This window comes from Beta vulgaris, chromosome 3 (assembly GCF_026745355.1).
Source record: "Beta vulgaris subsp. vulgaris cultivar EL10 chromosome 3, EL10.2, whole genome shotgun sequence".
Taxonomy (NCBI): Eukaryota; Viridiplantae; Streptophyta; class Magnoliopsida; order Caryophyllales; family Amaranthaceae; genus Beta; species Beta vulgaris.
Genome location: NC_079204.1, coordinates 7,908,702 through 7,926,411, shown reverse-complemented (window position 1 = coordinate 7,926,411; position 17,710 = coordinate 7,908,702). Strand labels below are relative to the sequence as shown.

Genomic DNA, 17,710 nt, shown 5'->3' with positions numbered 1-17,710 from the left:
CAGGAGCAGCAGACAGTTCCTTGAAGGAACTGTAAAACACGAATGCATCTGTCAAGGAACAGCAGGCAGTTCATTGAGAAACTGTGAAACACAAATGCATCTGGGAAGGAACAACAGACAAGGAACTGTTAAACACAAATGCATCTGGTAAGGAATATCAGACAGTTCCTTGTGTTAAACACAAATGTTGTTCCTTGAGGAACTGTTAAACACAAATGCATCTGGTAAGGAACAACAGACAATTCCTTGAGAAACTGTGAAACAAGAATGCGTCCAGCTCAGGAACATCAGACAATTCCTTGTGGAACTGTTGAACAAGAACTGTAATCATGGATCATCACTTAGGAACTTCGTTCTCCTCTTGGAAGTTCCAACACTTATTATCTTTATAAAACACCATTATTAATCACTGAACCTTGCAGACATAAAACTTGCAGACATAAAACTTATAAACCTTGTTAGTTACTACTTTAGTTTGTCATCATCAAAACTCATAGTGGCTCAACACATAGCGTGCATATAAGGCTAGTTTGTTTAACGGATAACATAACGGAGGAATATATATAAAACAAAAAGAAAAAAAATAAAGAATCTAAAGTAACGGTTACGTCGAGACAAAATAATTCCTAGAATTTTGTCAAATTCATATCAATTTTGAGGGTTCCCTTTTGGCTTTTGTTCATCCCTCGTACCATGACTTCACATGGACAGCAAAGTTCTCTCTGAATTTGATTTTATATTTTTGTTGTTTCTCTTAGCTGTTTTCATTAAGGATATTTTTTATTATTGAACCATGACCTGGGGTTTAAAAAACCTTAAAATCCTTAACTATCAATTGTCTTCACACAACCACCTAATGGACTTTGTTTAAGAATGTGTTTGTTTGACTGATGAAGACTCTTCAGTTCATTTTAGTTCAGACAAATTTTGTTCAATTTAGTTCACACAAATTATGTTCAGTTCAGTTTCTTTTCTCAGTTTTCATTCAAAACTGTTCATTTCATTTTAGTTCAGTTTAATTTAGACAAATTCAATTCAGTTCAATTATGTTCAAACGAACCGATCTTAACTGAAGTCAACCCCCGAAATGCTTATTTTTTTTTCAAGGTTTTAGATGTTAATTTAGGATAGATTTTACTAAATAAATCAATCTCAAGTCTCAACCCCTAATTTCAAGGTTTTAGATACTTTTAAACGGTTTAAAAGTTAACTAGCAGTCGTTTATTGAATTAAAGTGATTAAAATGTACATTCATAAAATTATGTGCACCTAAGAAAATCATTTCTGACATTTGTGTTAAGGGGTGAGTGTGGGAAGACAGTTTTTTTTTTTTTTTGAATAGAGGGAAGAGTAGAAGACCGTTGATAGTTATGTGATATGTGATATGTGATATGTGATATGTGATATGTGATATGTTTGGGTTTTTTTTTAGATAAGGGTGGTTTAAAGAATATATACACTGACACTATTTAATTAGAGAGGATTTCAATGAGAAATTATGTTTTAGATGTAAGATCACTTGGAAGTGGGTGTTGTTATCCCATGTGCAAACCTTGAAGAAGACTAGCTAACAGATTAATTTAATAATCTATCTTAATTGGATAATAAATGTATATATTACTCTCAAATTCAACTTTCACTCTGATATGCATACGTCTGTTGCTTAAATTACCAAGAAAAGCACAATGATGTAAGTAAACAATCCTGGAAAATATTATGTGCTTTCTTTTATTATGTTGAATAAGTCCGACCATCTTCTGTAATCTGTACGATTTTGATTATAATGTGAACATGTTTCCTATTCTTTTGTTGTTGTTGTTGTTGTTGTTATTTTGCTGTTGTCATTGTTGCTGTTGTTGTTGTTGTTGTTGCTGTTGTTGTTGTCGTCGTCGTTGTCATTGTTCTGTAGTTTTAGAGGAGATTGTAGTTGTCTTATTGACCTCGGAAAGTTGACAAACACTATCTGTTTTTTATTATTCACTTGCTGTCAATGAGAAGTATATGAGAGGAAGTCATTGACATTCTATGGAGATTTGGACTGTGTCTTATTGCTCGTGGGAACACATTTTCTTGGGATGTTGAAGGGTCTTGGACTTGTGTTTCTTAAGAGGGTGATATGAAGGTTTTTCACTAGAGGATACTCTTCATTTGTTGCAAAAACCATATTCAGAGCGTTTTTTTAGGCATCGAATGATGGGTCTTAGAATTTTGCTAGTTGTTGGATTCTTTTGCATCTATGTTGGAAACATAGCAGCACAGACAAATAGTCGGGATCGTAAGTCTGCATGACAGTTAATTGTCATAATATTGGTTCTTTCCTTTTGTTTTTTTGAGAATTTATTTGTTGCAATCATGGTATATTATTGCTCCTTGATTTCTCATCATCTTCTACAAGTTTTGTCCTTAGGAGTTTGATGGTTTCCTGTTTTGAATAAGAGCTATTTATAAAATTAGAATGTCGAAACTTATTGCTCCTATGCTATCTTAAGCATGAACAATTGAAGAAAATCGATTTTCATTCCGAAGGAAATCATCTACTGTTAGGAGTCTTATTCCTATTGTCTTATAGATAGATATTATTATGCCTAGTTTGCATAGCATCAGGACTCCGTCCTCTAGATTGTATAAATAGGTTTGATGATGAATGAGAACACAACACAACTTGACCAAATCTTAACATCTACACCAGAGTAGTGCTGTGTCAGAGACTGATTTATTCTTAGCTATGGGTGATGAGATGAAGAAACAGAAGGCATCATGATAGTATTAAAGAGAGGGGTCTAGACTCTACACAATGTAATAATATTGCATAATAGATTTTATTAGTGTTATATGGCAATTTGGCTATGTTGATATTGATTATTTTCTAGCCACATTCCTTAATCTACCCACTGTTTTAGGCAAGGGAACATTGATCTTCTTTTGATGGCAGAAAATTGCATGTGGCAGACCATTGATGAGAAGCTAATCGCTCACGAATATTATGTGATTCACCTCTTTTTCCCCACAAGTATCTAATTGTTTTATTCTATTTATTTGTTGAATAATACTGGTTCCTGTTTGCTGCTAATTCAAGGTCTCATGTCTATCATCACCTTGCAGATAAAAATGTGATATTCAAACATGTACTTAGCAATGATATTACTGTTTTTTACCTTTTCTAATGTTGGATCATGTACTCACATCTGTACTGTATACCTAAAATAATTTGGTCAATCTGTTATTTACTTGGTCATCACTATCTGAAAGCGCCAAACTTCTGTGCAGATGCTGCTTTGGTGGCGCTCACAACAGACTGGGAGAATTTACCACCAAGCTGGACTGGTCAAAATTCTTGTACCAGTTGGGAAGGAATCACATGTGACGCCAACGGTACTCGTATTATTGCCATGTGAGTTGTGGATTGCACTTCTCAGATACAATTTTTGCACAACTTTCTCAAGTGTGGAGAGTAACTGTACTTTTTCGTTGTTTCAGAACATTAGCAAGTATGCAATTGTCGGGTCAGCTGACTGGAGACCTTGTTTTTTTATCTGAACTCCAGATTCTGTAAGTTTCCCTAATATTGAACCGCGTCTCACTTGTAATGCTTCTCAAGAATGTTTCCAGCGGAGGAGAAATCCTATTATACCTTGACCTGATAGGAGTGTGAATTATTATGACATTACATCTAGAACTAGATAGACCTGTATTCAATATAAATAATTATCAGTATCACCGTTCATAGTTGGAAAATTTTATGTTTATCTATTCAATGCAGGGATTTATCTTACAATAGAGGGCTTACGGGTTCTCTTCCTGGAGATATTGGACAACTGTCAAGACTTACAAACTTGTGAGAAACCTTGATAACTCTCTAAAGAAAGTTGGCATTCAATGCTTCTTTGCTGCCTTTCTAACAGCTATCCTTTTTTAAATGTGCTAGAATCCTTCTTGGTTGTAGTTTATCTGGGAGAATTCCTGATTCAATAGGATTGCTTCAGCAGCTTGTATCTCTGTAAGAATCTGACTCATAGCTTTGCTTCCTTCAATGTCACTGTTGTGTGTCTAAATGATGCTCACCTTTTAGGCAGTGTGTATTATTATGGTGTTTCCCTAAGCTAATTGCTAATATAATAACTTGGAATCGTTATGCCTTGCAGATCTCTGAATTCAAACAGATTTAGCGGACCAGTGCCTGCTTCTATCGGTAACTTGACTAATCTTTTTTGGCTGGATCTAACTGATAACCGGCTCACTGGAAGCATTCCTGTCTCCAGTGGTGACACACCTGGACTCGATTTGCTAGTTAACACCAGACACTTGTATGTTTCATCCTCCTTATCTAAGCAGTGCTCAGTGTGTTCAGCATTCATAATTTAGATTGCTATATAAGTTCCTGATGATAGCTAACCTTTTCAGTCACTTTGGAATGAATCAACTCTCTGGAACAATTCCGCCAAGTCTTTTTAGCTCTGACTTGAATGTAATACATGTGTAAGTGCTTGTTAGATGACTGCAAGTTGATTATCAAGGGAATACACTGTTTGCTTGTTGGATTATCTCAGTTTCTGCCTGGTTTTAACGACAAATTATCAGATTCAGTACAACGAGAAAAATATTATGTTAAGAGTTATTCTTAGACTTGTTGATCATAAACCTATATGGTAAAAACAGGAAGAGTTTATATCTGGAGAGATAACAAATGCTAGACACTACGAGAACTGCAATAATAGTGAGGCGATACAATCATAGAAAAACAGTTTTTGGAGAAACTGCTGATTTAGTCTGCCATATTTTGAACATATGATTTTTAAAGACACAAGTGTTCCTTTGAAACCTGAATGCAGTGACATTGCAGGAATAATATAATGCACTTCCAAACGGAAGTAATGTTTTCTTAGAATGATGTCAACTATTATAGATATTTGTACAATGTCCAATAAACCTAGACCTCACCATGATGACTATTCTGTAGGAGCAACATAATTAATAATAAATCTTTCACTGCTTGAGCAGTACAACTGAAACAGCAAAATCTTGTGATTTCCACTATGCAGCAGGTTGCATAGTAGAAAGAAGTGCAAGAGCAAAATCATCAAATCGGCTTTATTTTGCACTTAAGAGGCCTGTATGCTGCCATTCGGTTTCATACAGGCAAGGCTCTCATGGTGGATGGCATCAGTATAACAAGATTTGTTGCCTATTACTTATAAGTCTAACAAATAGCCTCCCAATTGTCACTTTGTAAATTCAGAAGCATAGTCTATTGTGAGCCTTGTTGGAACTAACCATAATCTTGTGCCATTATTCAGCTAAGACACAGAAATAAAGCTAATGTTCACAGTTGCAAAACTGTCAGTTTTCTTGGTTAGAGGCAACATATTTCCTAGGCAATTAATGCATTTGCAAAATCCAGGTTGACATATAAAATTTTGATGATGACTTTGCTGCAAGCTAGCTTACGTCTTATAAACAGAAGAGCCTTTCCGTGTTTCTTTTTACCTCCTTGCTTCTCTTTGTACATCCTAGCCAGTTATTCTTAGTTTTTCACCATCCTACATGTGTGTCACGCTCATTATACGGAATGTGTTCAATTGTGGGAATATATTTGCCGCTTTTTCATGATAATAATTTATCGAACTTGTTTTCTGACAACACTTTATAGTCTCCCAGTAACGTTAAAAATCTAACGTTATCAGGATTTTCGACAACAACAACCTTACTGGTAACATCCCGTCAACATTGGGTCTTGTGACAACGCTGGAGGCACTGTGAGTGCCACTATCACTTATGGAACAAATCAAAAAAAGTCTTATACTTCATTTTGTTAACATCTCTTCGATATCAGTCGTTTGGATAGGAATTCATTGGATGGGGATCTTCCAGCCAATCTCAACAACCTTACCAATGTCCACGAGCTGTAAGTGGATGATGACTGATATTTAACTTAACTTTTTCTTACTATTTGTTCATTGTCATAAAGCCGTATTGCTAACATGCTTTTAGTTGTATCACTTCAGAGTACTTTCCAACAATAATTTGAGTGGTCCGTTGCCTGATCTCACCAGCATGAGCAATCTCATTTATGTGTAAGTGCACACAAAATATTTCTGAGTGCGTACAGAAATCTTCATGAGTAAACTTTTGTATCCAACTGTTTGTTATTTTTGTAATGCTTGATCACTTGTTGCATAGATCATCTTTTGCACCAAAATTTGTGGTTGTGTGCTCTCATAAATTGTCATTTCCAGAAGTTCTGAATAACTTTTGTAAATTGTACTCAACTGTTGAGATCTTTATAATGCTTTCTCACTTGCTGCATTTTTACATATCTGGCACCCAGAACTTATGCTTGTTTCCTCTCATATATGGTCATTTTCTAAATACTCCGATATAATGCCTTATTTTCAGTAGTGTGCATTCTCCTTGTTATGATAATTGCTGTAGCCAGTTCTCTGAAGGTCGTATGACCAATTGGCCCAACATATTTTCGACTGGATCAGTCTATCTGAACCTGTAGACCTTACTAATCACCATATGCTTTAGTGTATACACTGAATTACCACATCACATGTGAGTAATAATAAAATTTCCCAATTCATATGGCATATGTTATATGGATCTATTTAGCAATGGTATTTAATTTGCTGCTGCTGTTCAGCTGGTGATCTCAAAACCTACTAAAACGTAGACCAAATGATTTGGAGAAGGCAATATATTTTCTCACCTTTTCTTCGCAAGTCATAACATGGAGTTGTTTTGTGTCTATCTCCTTTAATGCTATCTTACCTCACCAGTGTTTCCTTTTCATGAAACATCTTGTTGTTTGCAGTGACTTGAGCAATAACAGCTTTGCAGCTACAGAAGTTCCCGAATGGTTTTCAACCTTACAGGCCCTGACAACTTTGTATGTTTTCGACTTCCTTCCTCCCTTCTGCTCCTTAACCGGGAATATTGAGCTTGCTGAACAAACATAGGGGTGAGAAGGGAGGCATTAAGGTTTTATATTGATAGCCTTTGTTAAGGCAATAGTGAAGAAATCACTCTTATATCTGCTTTTTTAGAAAAAATACAAGTCAAATAAGCTCAAATATATTTATAAACTTCAGAGAACTTCAGAAAAAAAACATACCAGGAGATCAAAACCATGTATACATTTTCTAGTTATTCTGATGTCAAGTATCTTGTATCCATTGGGAGAAAGAGCAACATATAAGTTGACCTTATTAGCTGACTACATGCTGTCATGTTGTGACTGAAGTTGAACCAGACAGAAAAGCTAACTGAGTACATTTTGGATAATGTGTCAAGTTTGCTAAGTTATGAGCAACCAAGCGACAACCATCGTGTTTCATTACCTTTATCGTCTACGATTGTTAGGGAAGGAGGAATTTTCTAGAAAGCTAAATTTTGTTTCTGGCATGCTCTGAGAGTAGCTTGTTGATGCCACAACTCCACAAAATAGAGGTCTCTTCATCTGAAGAGTCTTGTTATATTCACCTGGCTTACCCGTTAGTTAGTCCATGCACCTGTTTCATTTAGTATCCTGAGCTGGTCTGATAGTTCATTGGTTTTGCTGATTGCTTCACACCATACCATATTACCATGAACTCGACTAGTTTGGCTCACTTGACATATTGAACCTGCTCAACTGCCGAGTTCTATACAAACTTTTGTATGTTTCTAGATTTAGACTGGGAGGGAGTGGTTTGGATTGGAAATGTATTTAGTTTTGGTTCTTTTTAGAAAATAAAGAAAAAATAAAGACGACAAAAATTTAGTTCTTCTCGTGACTTACTCTTGTGCATGATTTTGTTTTAGGGAAGACAATGTGCTAACTGCTAATAGTAATAATATGTGCTTGGCAGAATGATGGAACGGACAGGACTTGTAGGACAAATTCCAGCCGAATTCTTTGGCATCCCTCAATTGCAGACAGTGTGAGTCAGAGTGTCTTATGTCTACATACTCTACAATATTGAGAACTAACTTGTTGCTACTAATTGGAAATGATCGTGTCTTACTATACATATAGCATAATAATAACACAAAAATTTTAATATTTTCACAGATTATTGCAGCATAATCGGCTCAATGGTACTTTAGACATTGGCAGCAGCTACAGCAGACAAATGCAGCTAATTGATCTACAAAACAATTCCATCAGATCCTTCACAGTAGATTCTGAATACAATTTCACATTGATGTAAACTTCCTCAATGATTAATCGTTTCTCAGAACATCATCGGCATTGAGATTGACCTTTCAGATTGAAATGTGTATATAAGTGATGTTTAACTTTCTGCAGGGGCGCTGGTAATCCGTTTTGTCAGGATACTCAGGTAACATTACCTTACTGCAACAACCAGCAGGAGCTTGGTTCCTCGTATTCAACACCAGTATTTTGTACTCCTCGCCGTTGTACCTCCACCCAAACTTCCAGTCCTAACTGCAGATGTGCATATCCCTACACTGGAACTTTACGCTTTCTAGTTCCTTCTGTCTCAGCCTTTGGGAATGCCAATTACTTCATAAATCTCCAGCTGCACATATTACAAAGGCTTGTGAATTTAACGCTTCCAGTGGAATCCATCTCACTGAGTGACGTAAATATGAACTCTGATGGTTATCTTAACATGCATCTGGCAATCTTTCCTGCTGAGCAAGATCATTTCAACAGAACAGGAGTTTTCTCACTTGGGTTAGTGTTCAGCAACCAGATATACAAGCCACCAACGGAGTATGGTCCCTATTATTTTATTGCTAATAGCTACACTGAATTTGGAGGTTAGTATCGAATACACATCCTTCTCAATTTCGGCTTCTTAATGTTATCTCCCTTGTACCCATCCATGCATCTCCCTCTGGCTCACAGAATCTCTTCTGCTACAGGAAACGACAATAAATCTCGTATCGGTATCATTATTGGTGCTGTCGTAGGGGGTATTGTTCTATTGCTGCTTTTAGTAGGTGCAGGAGGTTATGCATTTTATCAAAAGAAGAAAGCTGAAAAGGCAAAGCAGCAAGCCAATCCATTTGGTATACTAGCTAATAACCTGTTCTCCCCAGCTTATTTTCAGTTCAATTCAGTTCAATTCAATACTTTTAGTCTTTTACTCTCAAATATCACTATTCATCTCAGTTCAGTTCAGTGCAATTCAATTGTTTTATGCCGAAGAGAACATGCCCTAAGTTTCTTCAAATGATTGAATAACAACTTTAATCTGTGGACTTTGCTATTTATTTGTTCCACATTGCAGGATCATGGGACACACAAGGAACTGGTGGTGACGTACCTCAGCTAAAAGGAGCCAGGTTTTTCACATTTCAGGAGCTTCAGAAATGTACCAATAACTTTTCAGAAACCAACAACATTGGGTCCGGGGGATATGGGAAGGTCAATCTTTCCTTTATTTACCTTTTCGCTAGCTTTCCTTCGGATGGTTAATTGACAGAAATTTCTTGAAGATAACTGTTAGAATAATATATGTAAATATATTATTATGTGAATATTGTGTAATCCTTGTAATTAGGTAACTGTAAATTAGTTTCCTTGTTAAGCTCCTAGATTGACTCCCTCTAGGTTGTATATAACCTAATTATGTTGAATAGAATAATCAAGGGATTATATTCTATCATGGTATCAGATAGCCAACCCTAGGCAATCTCTCTTTCCTCTCTTCCCGTCTTCCGCTGCTCACGGCACACTGCCGCTGCTGCTTGGTGTTTACCGCCGCCTATCATGGTGAACCCAAAATCCTCTTCTTCTTCTTTCCACCCTGCTTTGGCAGTCTCTAACATTAAAAATAATATCCCTATTCTCCTTGAAATGGAGAACGTTCAATACGCAACCTGGGCAGAATTATTCAAAGTCCATGCTCGGTCTCATCGCGTTCTCCACCATATTATCGCACCTAAGGAGCCCTCGGCCGCCCCTTCTTCGGACACCGACAAGGACCTCTGGGCTACGTTAGATGCCACTGTTTTACAGTGGATATACTCCACCATATCCACGGATCTTCTTCATACCATTATCGAGCCGGATGCTACCGCCATGGCTACTTGGAATCGCCTCCGTGATATTTTCCAAGATAATCAAAACTCTCGTGCTGTGGCTCTTGAGCAAGAGTTTTCTCATCTATCCATGGAGGATTTTGTCTCAGCATCCGCCTACTGCCAGCGTCTCAAGGAGTTGTCCGACCAACTCAAAAACGTTGGTTCCCCGGTTTCTAATGACCGGTTGGTTTTACAGTTGGTTTCCGGTCTCACGCCTGCATATAATACTGTCGGTACGTTAATTCGTCAAACCTCTCCTCTTCCTCCTTTTTATCAAGCACGTTCCATGTTAACGTTAGAGGAGGCCGGATTTGCAAAGCAAACCGCCACTACTACCACCGCGGCTATGGTGGCTACTTCTTCTGATGAGCCCCCCACTCCCTACAATAGTGGGAAAAAGACTTCTAATCGGGCTCCTCAATCGGGCCAGAAAAATGGTGGAAAAAATTCTGGTGGCCGGCGTGGTGGTGGCGGCGGAGGCCGTGGCTCCGGGGGTGGCCACGGTGGCCGACGTGGTGGAGGTCATTACCCGTCCCAGCAGGCTGCCGGTGGTTGGCAGCAGCAGTGGGGAGGGTACCCGTGGCAGTGGGCGTGGCCACCATACCCTCCCTGCCCATTTCCTACAGCAGCTCCGTGGGCTAGGCCCACTGTTCCCAGGCCACCTGCTGTCCATCCAGGCCCAGGCGTACTTGGACCGAGCCCCCAGGCGCATGTTGCTGCTGCTGGGCAGCCTACTCCCACGGATATTGAAGCTGCAATGTATACTTTGGGCCTTACACCACCTGATGGAAATTGGTATTTGGATACTGGAGCAACCTCTCATATGACGTCAGGGCAAGGTACACTTTCTCTCTCTCCTTATTTTCAGTTAAGTACTTCTCGTGGCATTTTAGTTGGTAATGGTCATTCAATTCCGATTCATGGTTATGGTCACACTACTTTAACATCACCTAACCCGCCCCTCCACCTTAAAAATGTCCTTCATGCACCCAACTTAATCAAAAACTTGGTGTCAGTTCGAAAACTTACCACTGATAATAATGTTTCTGTTGAATTTGATCCTTTTGGGTTTTCTGTGAAGGATTATCAGACGGGGACGCGTCTCATGAGGTGTGACAGTCATGGTGACCTCTACCCTATCACCACCACTCCCACAAATGCTCTTCCCTCTACCTTTGCAGCTTTAGCTCCATCTTTATGGCATGAGCGACTTGGCCACCCCGGGACATCTATTTTATCTTTTCTTCAGAAAAATAATGCTATTGAGTGTACTTCTTCTAATAAGTCGAGTCTTTGTACTTCTTGTCCTCTTGGGAAACATGTCAAGTTCCCATTTGTTGCGTCAAATTCTTGTACTCTTTTTCCGTTTGATATTATCCATAGTGATTTATGGACTTCTCCTGTGTTGAGTACTGCTAGCCATCGTTATTATCTTGTGTTATTGGATGATTTTTCTAATTATTTGTGGACTTTTCCAATTTCCAAGAAATCTGATGTTTTCTCTATGTTTCTCACATTTAGAGCTTCTATTCGTACTCAATTTGAACGGGAAATTAAAAATATCCAATGTGACAATGGTAGAGAATTTGATAATGGCCCATTTCATGCTTTCTGTCAAAAACATGGTATTTCTTTTCGTTTTTCCTGCCCTCACACTTCTTCTCAAAATGGAAAAGCTGAAAGAAAAATTCGTACTATTAACAATATGATTCGGACCCTTATGGCTCATGCCTCCATCCCACCATCCTTTTGGCATCATGCTTTGGCCATGGCCACCTATCTCCTCAACATTCTTCCCAGTAAATTACTTGCTTCTCAGTCTCCACTTAAAATTCTCTATAATCGGGATCCTCTTTACTCTCATTTACGAGTTTTTGGGTGTCTATGCTATCCTCTTATTCCTTCCACCACCATTAATAAACTACAATCCCGTTCTACACCTTGTGTTTTCTTGGGCTATCCTTCTCACCACCGGGGCTATAAATGTTATGACTTGTCATCCCGAAAAATCATTATTAGTCGCCATGTCATATTTGATGGAGTCGGTTTCCGTTTCAATCCCTTCACACACCTACTTCCTCATCTTATTCCTTCTTGGATGACGGATTATCTCCCTACATGATCCATCACATAACCCAGCCCTCATCTTTGGGCTCCTCCTCTCCCGCGTCCTCCACCCAGCCCACGATACAGCCCCTTCGAGTCTACTCCAGACGCGTCCCGCGTCTTGCCCAGCCCACTGCCGAGGTGCCTCCTCGCGGCCCACTCCCTCTGTCCTCGTCTGGGCCGTCCCCCGCCCAGCCTTCGACTGACCCGAGTCCTGCCCAGCCCCCTCTTGAGCCCATCTCTCCCTCACTCGGTATTTCTTCTCGGCCTTCCTCTCACACTACTCGGCCTCCCCCCTCACCTACTCATCTTGAGTCTTCTACCCACCAGGGACCCATAACCCGTAGTCAACGGGGTGTCTTTAAACCCAAGCCCCAATTCAATCTTCATTCTACCACGTTACGTTCCCCCTTACCCCGTAACCCGGTTTTGGCTTTGAATGACCCGAATTGGAAACTAGCTATGGATGCTGAGTATGATGCTTTAATTGAAAATAAGACTTGGGAGTTAGTGCCCCGCCCCCCTGGTGTTAATGTCATTCGTTCTATGTGGATTTTTGCTCATAAAGAAAACTCTGATGGTTCTTTTGAGAGGCATAAAGCCCGTCTTGTAGGTGATGGCAAAACTCAACAGGTAGGCGTGGATTGTGGGGAGACTTTTAGTCCGGTGGTTAAACCGGCTACCATTCGCACTGTTCTGAGTTTAGCTCTTTCTAAGCAATGGCCTATCAACCAACTGGATGTGAAAAATGCGTTTCTTCATGGGGATCTGAATGAAACCGTATACATGTACCAGCCTTTGGGATATAAGGACCCAGCTCGTCCAGATCATGTCTGCCTTCTCAAAAAGTCTCTCTATGGCCTCAAACAGGCCCCCCGAGCTTGGTATCAGCGATTTGCTGATTATCTGGCTACTATTGGCTTTTCTCACAGCATATCGGATCACTCATTATTTATTTATCGTCAGGGTACTTCTATGGCATATTTGTTGTTATATGTGGATGATATCATCTTAACAGCTTCCTCTGATGCTTTGCTCAAGTCCATCATCACTAATCTGAGTTCCGAATTTGCTATGAAGGATCTGGGTGCCCTTAGTTATTTCTTGGGTATTGCGGTCAAGCGTCATGCAGGTGGTCTTTTTCTCTCTCAAAAGAAGTATGCTACTGAGATAATTGAGCGTGCTGGGATGTCTTCTTGCAAGCCCTCCTCCACTCCTGTTGATACCAAATCCAAGCTGAGTTCTACTTCTACTGAGCCTTATGCTGATCCTACTTTATATCGCAGTCTTGCAGGGGCCCTTCAGTACCTTACGTTCACTAGGCCTGATCTTTCATATGCAGTGCAGCAGGTTTGTTTACATATGCATGATCCTCGTGAAGCTCACATGCAGGCTCTCAAGCGCATTGTTCGCTATGTTCAGGGTACTGTGGACTATGGCTTACATCTTTATTCTTCCTCGGTCTCCAAGCTGGTTTCTTACACGGATGCCGATTGGGGTGGGTGTCCAGATACTCGCCGTTCTACCTCAGGCTATTGTGTTTTTCTTGGTGACAATTTGATATCCTGGTCCGCTAAACGGCAACCTACTCTTTCCCGTTCCAGTGCTGAGGCGGAGTACCGCGGGGTTGCCAATGTTGTGTCTGAGTCATGCTGGTTACGCAATCTTCTCCTTGAGCTACACTGCCCCATTCCGACTGCTACCTTGGTCTACTGTGACAATGTCAGTGCTATTTACCTTTCTGGGAATCCTGTTCAGCACCAACGAACGAAGCATATTGAAATGGACATTCATTTTGTTCGTGAAAAGGTAGCTCGTGGTCAAGTTCGGGTTCTACACATTCCTTCTCGACATCAAATTGCCGATATCTTCACCAAGGGCCTTCCATTGGTTTTGTTTGAAGATTTTCGTGACAGTCTCAGTGTCCGCCTTCCTCCCGCTTCGACTGAGGGGGTGTGTTAGAATAATATATGTAAATATATTATTATGTGAATATTGTGTAATCCTTGTAATTAGGTAACTGTAAATTAGTTTCCTTGTTAAGCTCCTAGATTGACTCCCTCTAGGTTGTATATAACCTAATTATGTTGAATAGAATAATCAAGGGATTATATTCTATCAATAACATCATTTTATTCCCTGCCCCGGGGATTGTCTTAATCTTGGCTCTTGGTTTCTTACCCTCATTTGTGATGTAGTCCATGCCTTAATTTCCTCCCAACTAGTTTAGAGGGAGAGAAATAAGTTATTTGGTATGAGGATTAAAACAGAATGATAAGAGTGCAAATTAACACATAATTCTTATCTTCTGCACATATGCTTGATGTACTACCCAGATTTTCAATTTTAAATATCATTATTGTCTATTAAGTATTAACTACATATCACTCCTTTTCTGTTTTCAAATATGATTTAGGTTTGCAAGTATTACTAGAGTATGTAATGTTTCAGAAAGGGATCTGAGCATGCTCACCCTCAATCCCCCAACCGCAAAAAAAGAAAATCTCTTTGACAATATAATATGGCTGTAACCGAAACAAACTACTATGCATTGCAGGTTTACAAAGGAACTCTTGTTGATGGGCAGATTATTGCTATTAAAAGATCTCAGAAAGGATCAATGCAGGGTATTCGAGAGTTTAAAAATGAGATAGAACTTTTGACAAGGGTTCATCACAAGAACCTTGTAAAACTCATTGGATTTTGTTTTGATCAAGAAGAACAGATACTGGTCTATGAATTCATTTCCAATGGTACACTAATGGACAGTCTTTCAGGTACATCTTTTAAGTCTTTCAGGTCCTGTGAGGTACCATGACTTAGATGTGATACTGTTGGTTCATGTCAAATTAGTTGAAGTGAACAATATTATTCTTCTAGACCTGTGAGATGAGCTCAAAAGTATTCAAGAAAAGTATTATCAGAACTCAGAAGCTAGTTAAGTTTAGTCCACTTCCTAACTTTTGTTGTTTCTGTTTCTTGGTGAGAATTGTGGTTAATTAGATAGGGTTTGTTTTAATGTTACAATTTGGACCTCGATGTATTTGATGAAGGGTCCAATACTTACTAGAAACAGTTTCAGTTTCAGCATTTACAGTATTCTACATGTTCTGTCCCAAAGTAAAGTTTCCTCGTAACTACAACCCAGTCCGTTTGTAACATGCACACTTGAGATAAATTGAAGTCTTGAGTAACATAGGTCAAGAGAAAAAAGCATACATGTCTAAACATGCCTTTAAGCTCATCTGAAGGAGTTAACAAACAAAGGGTATGCATGTGTTAACCATTCAGTGAGTAAACCATATATAGTTGATTGGTCAAAAGAATATATTGTTTCCTCTGTGTCAAAATGTTGCACATCTCTCTAATCAGATGGTAGATAAACATTCTTTCCCCATCTCTCAAGATCATGTGGTCTGTGCAGGGAAATCAGGCATACAATTAGACTGGATGAGACGACTGATGGTAACCCTTGGCTCAGCTCGGGGTTTGCAATATCTGCATGAGCTTGCTGATCCACCTATCATACACAGAGATATTAAATCAAACAACATCCTCCTAGACGAGCATTTAGTTGCAAAAGTTACTGACTTTGGCCTCTCCAAGCTTTTCGGTGACAGCAAAAAGGGTTATGTTAGTACCCAAGTCAAAGGAACAATGGTTAGTACCAAATATCTGATTATTCTTTCTCATGGTAAAAAAGACAATGCATAACTAAAGGCAATCACCCAAGTCTCTTCTTTCTTCCTGATTCTGCTACTTATCCGACATCATATATATGGCCAACATACTAGTATCACAAAAGCACGCAAAATTAATAGCTCATAATGCTACTATACTAATTGATACTTCAGTTGTCATTAGAACCTTCAACGACATGCTAGTGGTAGTCTTAACATATGTGAACAGACTCAAGATTATCTACCTGATTCATACTAGACATTTCAGCCTATTGACACTACTACTTTGTTGGTGTAGGGATACCTCGATCCTGAATATTTCATGACCAATCAGTTGACAGAGAAAAGTGATATATATAGCTTTGGGGTTGTTATGCTGGAAATGGCGACAGCAAGAAGACCAATACAACAAGGAACATACATAGTCAAAGTGGTGAAAGAAAAAATTGGCAGGACTAGGCATTTATACAACCTTACTGAAATAATGGACCCTGTGCTGCTATCATCTGAAACCATGCTTGTTGGTTTTGAAAAGTTTGTAGATTTGGCATTGAAGTGTGTAGAAGACGTACGAGCTAATAGGCCTACAATGGGTGAAGTGGTAAAGGAAATCGAGAACATTGTTCTACTAGCAGGAATGAACCCAAATGCAGATTCTGCATCAGTCTCACAAAGTTATGAAGGAGCAAGTGGAGACACTTTTGGAGATCTCTATGCTAATTATGCACTTTCTCGATAGACGCTAGAGTTATTACACTTGCAGGAGATATAAGTTCAAGACTTGTACATACACTTTCTGATGTTTGGTATGAGGAACTTTTTTTTTGTGGTTTTAAGGATGAGAAAGAGATTGTATACATCTGTATATATATGTTTGTGTTCAGGAATACCCATTGCTTTATATAATAAAACTTCTGTTGTGCTGTTTGTTACAGTTTATTTTGCAGAACTCAACCTGTAATGTTAACTAAATGACAGTGCAATACATATCCTATGTTTCACAATCTAACATACAGGCTTGAACCATATAAGAATTTGTGCAGAAACTTCCATTATATAGTTTTTGAAAAAAATGAAAATTTGCAAAATGTTATATCATCAATATGGATACCTCACTGTAATAGACTTATAGTGAATGGATTAGCCATGAAGAATTGTTGCCGCCCAAACCCATATAATACTCGCCACCCGGTGACTTGAAATGACACTCTCTTTTCATTTGAAGTTGATATGAAAGTAAATATGTACATGTATAACCATGTATGATTATTTATTAGTCATATTGATTAAAATATTATGTTTTAATTTTAAAAATATATTTTTTTTAAAAAAAATTATTTAGAATTTCAGAACGCAGAGTCGGGTCAGGCTCAACCTTAATCCTAGATTTTCGAATCATTAGGTTAGAGTAATTTCAGGGTTCTGGGCGAAATTTTTTATTCAGAACCCAAGAATTAGGTCGAATCATGACAAAATTTCAAATAAGGTCATTTTTGGATAGCTCGTAGCCAAACACCTTATCATAAGTATTGATATGTGTTGCAAAGTATAGTCCCAAACACCCAACCAAATCATCTTTGGAATCTTCAGCGAGATTCTTCAAGAAAAGACCTTTATATATCTAATAGAATCCGCAACCAAACATTTTTTTTTTTTTTGTAATTGAGGGATGACTATAGTATTAGTTATCTAACTTTATCTTTTTATACTTGTACTCCAGATAAGGGGGATTTATATAGAAGAACAATATTTGAGAAAAGAATTATATAGAAGAGGTCAACGTAATACTCTATTCTAGCAAGATCCAAGGAAGATATCTAGCCTATTTAAGTTAGGAAAATAATTACATCAATCTCTTGAAATGATAACATACTTGACTAATCTCT

At 38.6% G+C, this 17,710-nt stretch overlaps 2 protein-coding genes across 3 annotated transcripts; both read left to right on the top strand.

Annotated features, from left to right (window-relative positions):
- The first annotated feature begins 281 nt into the window (after nucleotides 1–281).
- On the top strand, nucleotides 282–16,660 carry LOC104888626 (leucine-rich repeat receptor protein kinase HPCA1). Its single transcript, XM_057393545.1, has 19 exons — nucleotides 282–2,985; nucleotides 3,268–3,391; nucleotides 3,478–3,549; nucleotides 3,761–3,835; nucleotides 3,926–3,997; nucleotides 4,143–4,304; nucleotides 4,402–4,476; nucleotides 5,682–5,753; nucleotides 5,831–5,902; nucleotides 6,003–6,071; nucleotides 6,815–6,889; nucleotides 7,851–7,922; nucleotides 8,054–8,188; nucleotides 8,291–8,769; nucleotides 8,875–9,021; nucleotides 9,243–9,379; nucleotides 14,702–14,921; nucleotides 15,569–15,804; nucleotides 16,123–16,660. Exons 3-19 carry the CDS (start codon nucleotides 3,491–3,493, stop codon nucleotides 16,561–16,563), a joined length of 2,598 nt encoding a protein of 865 aa, XP_057249528.1. The 5' UTR covers nucleotides 282–2,985; nucleotides 3,268–3,391; nucleotides 3,478–3,490; the 3' UTR covers nucleotides 16,564–16,660.
- LOC130590883 (uncharacterized) lies at nucleotides 9,442–11,290 on the top strand. Of its 2 annotated transcripts, none has more exons than XM_057393547.1 (2): nucleotides 9,442–10,877; nucleotides 11,129–11,290. In XM_057393547.1, the coding sequence occupies exons 1-2, from the start codon at nucleotides 9,725–9,727 to the stop codon at nucleotides 11,152–11,154; spliced, it is 1,179 nt and encodes a 392-aa protein (XP_057249530.1). In that variant the 5' UTR covers nucleotides 9,442–9,724; the 3' UTR covers nucleotides 11,155–11,290. The 2 variants fall into 2 exon arrangements, with proteins under 2 accessions (XP_057249530.1, XP_057249529.1); XM_057393546.1 differs by having other exon boundaries at nucleotides 11,120–11,290.
- Nucleotides 16,661–17,710: the final 1,050 nt, after the last annotated feature.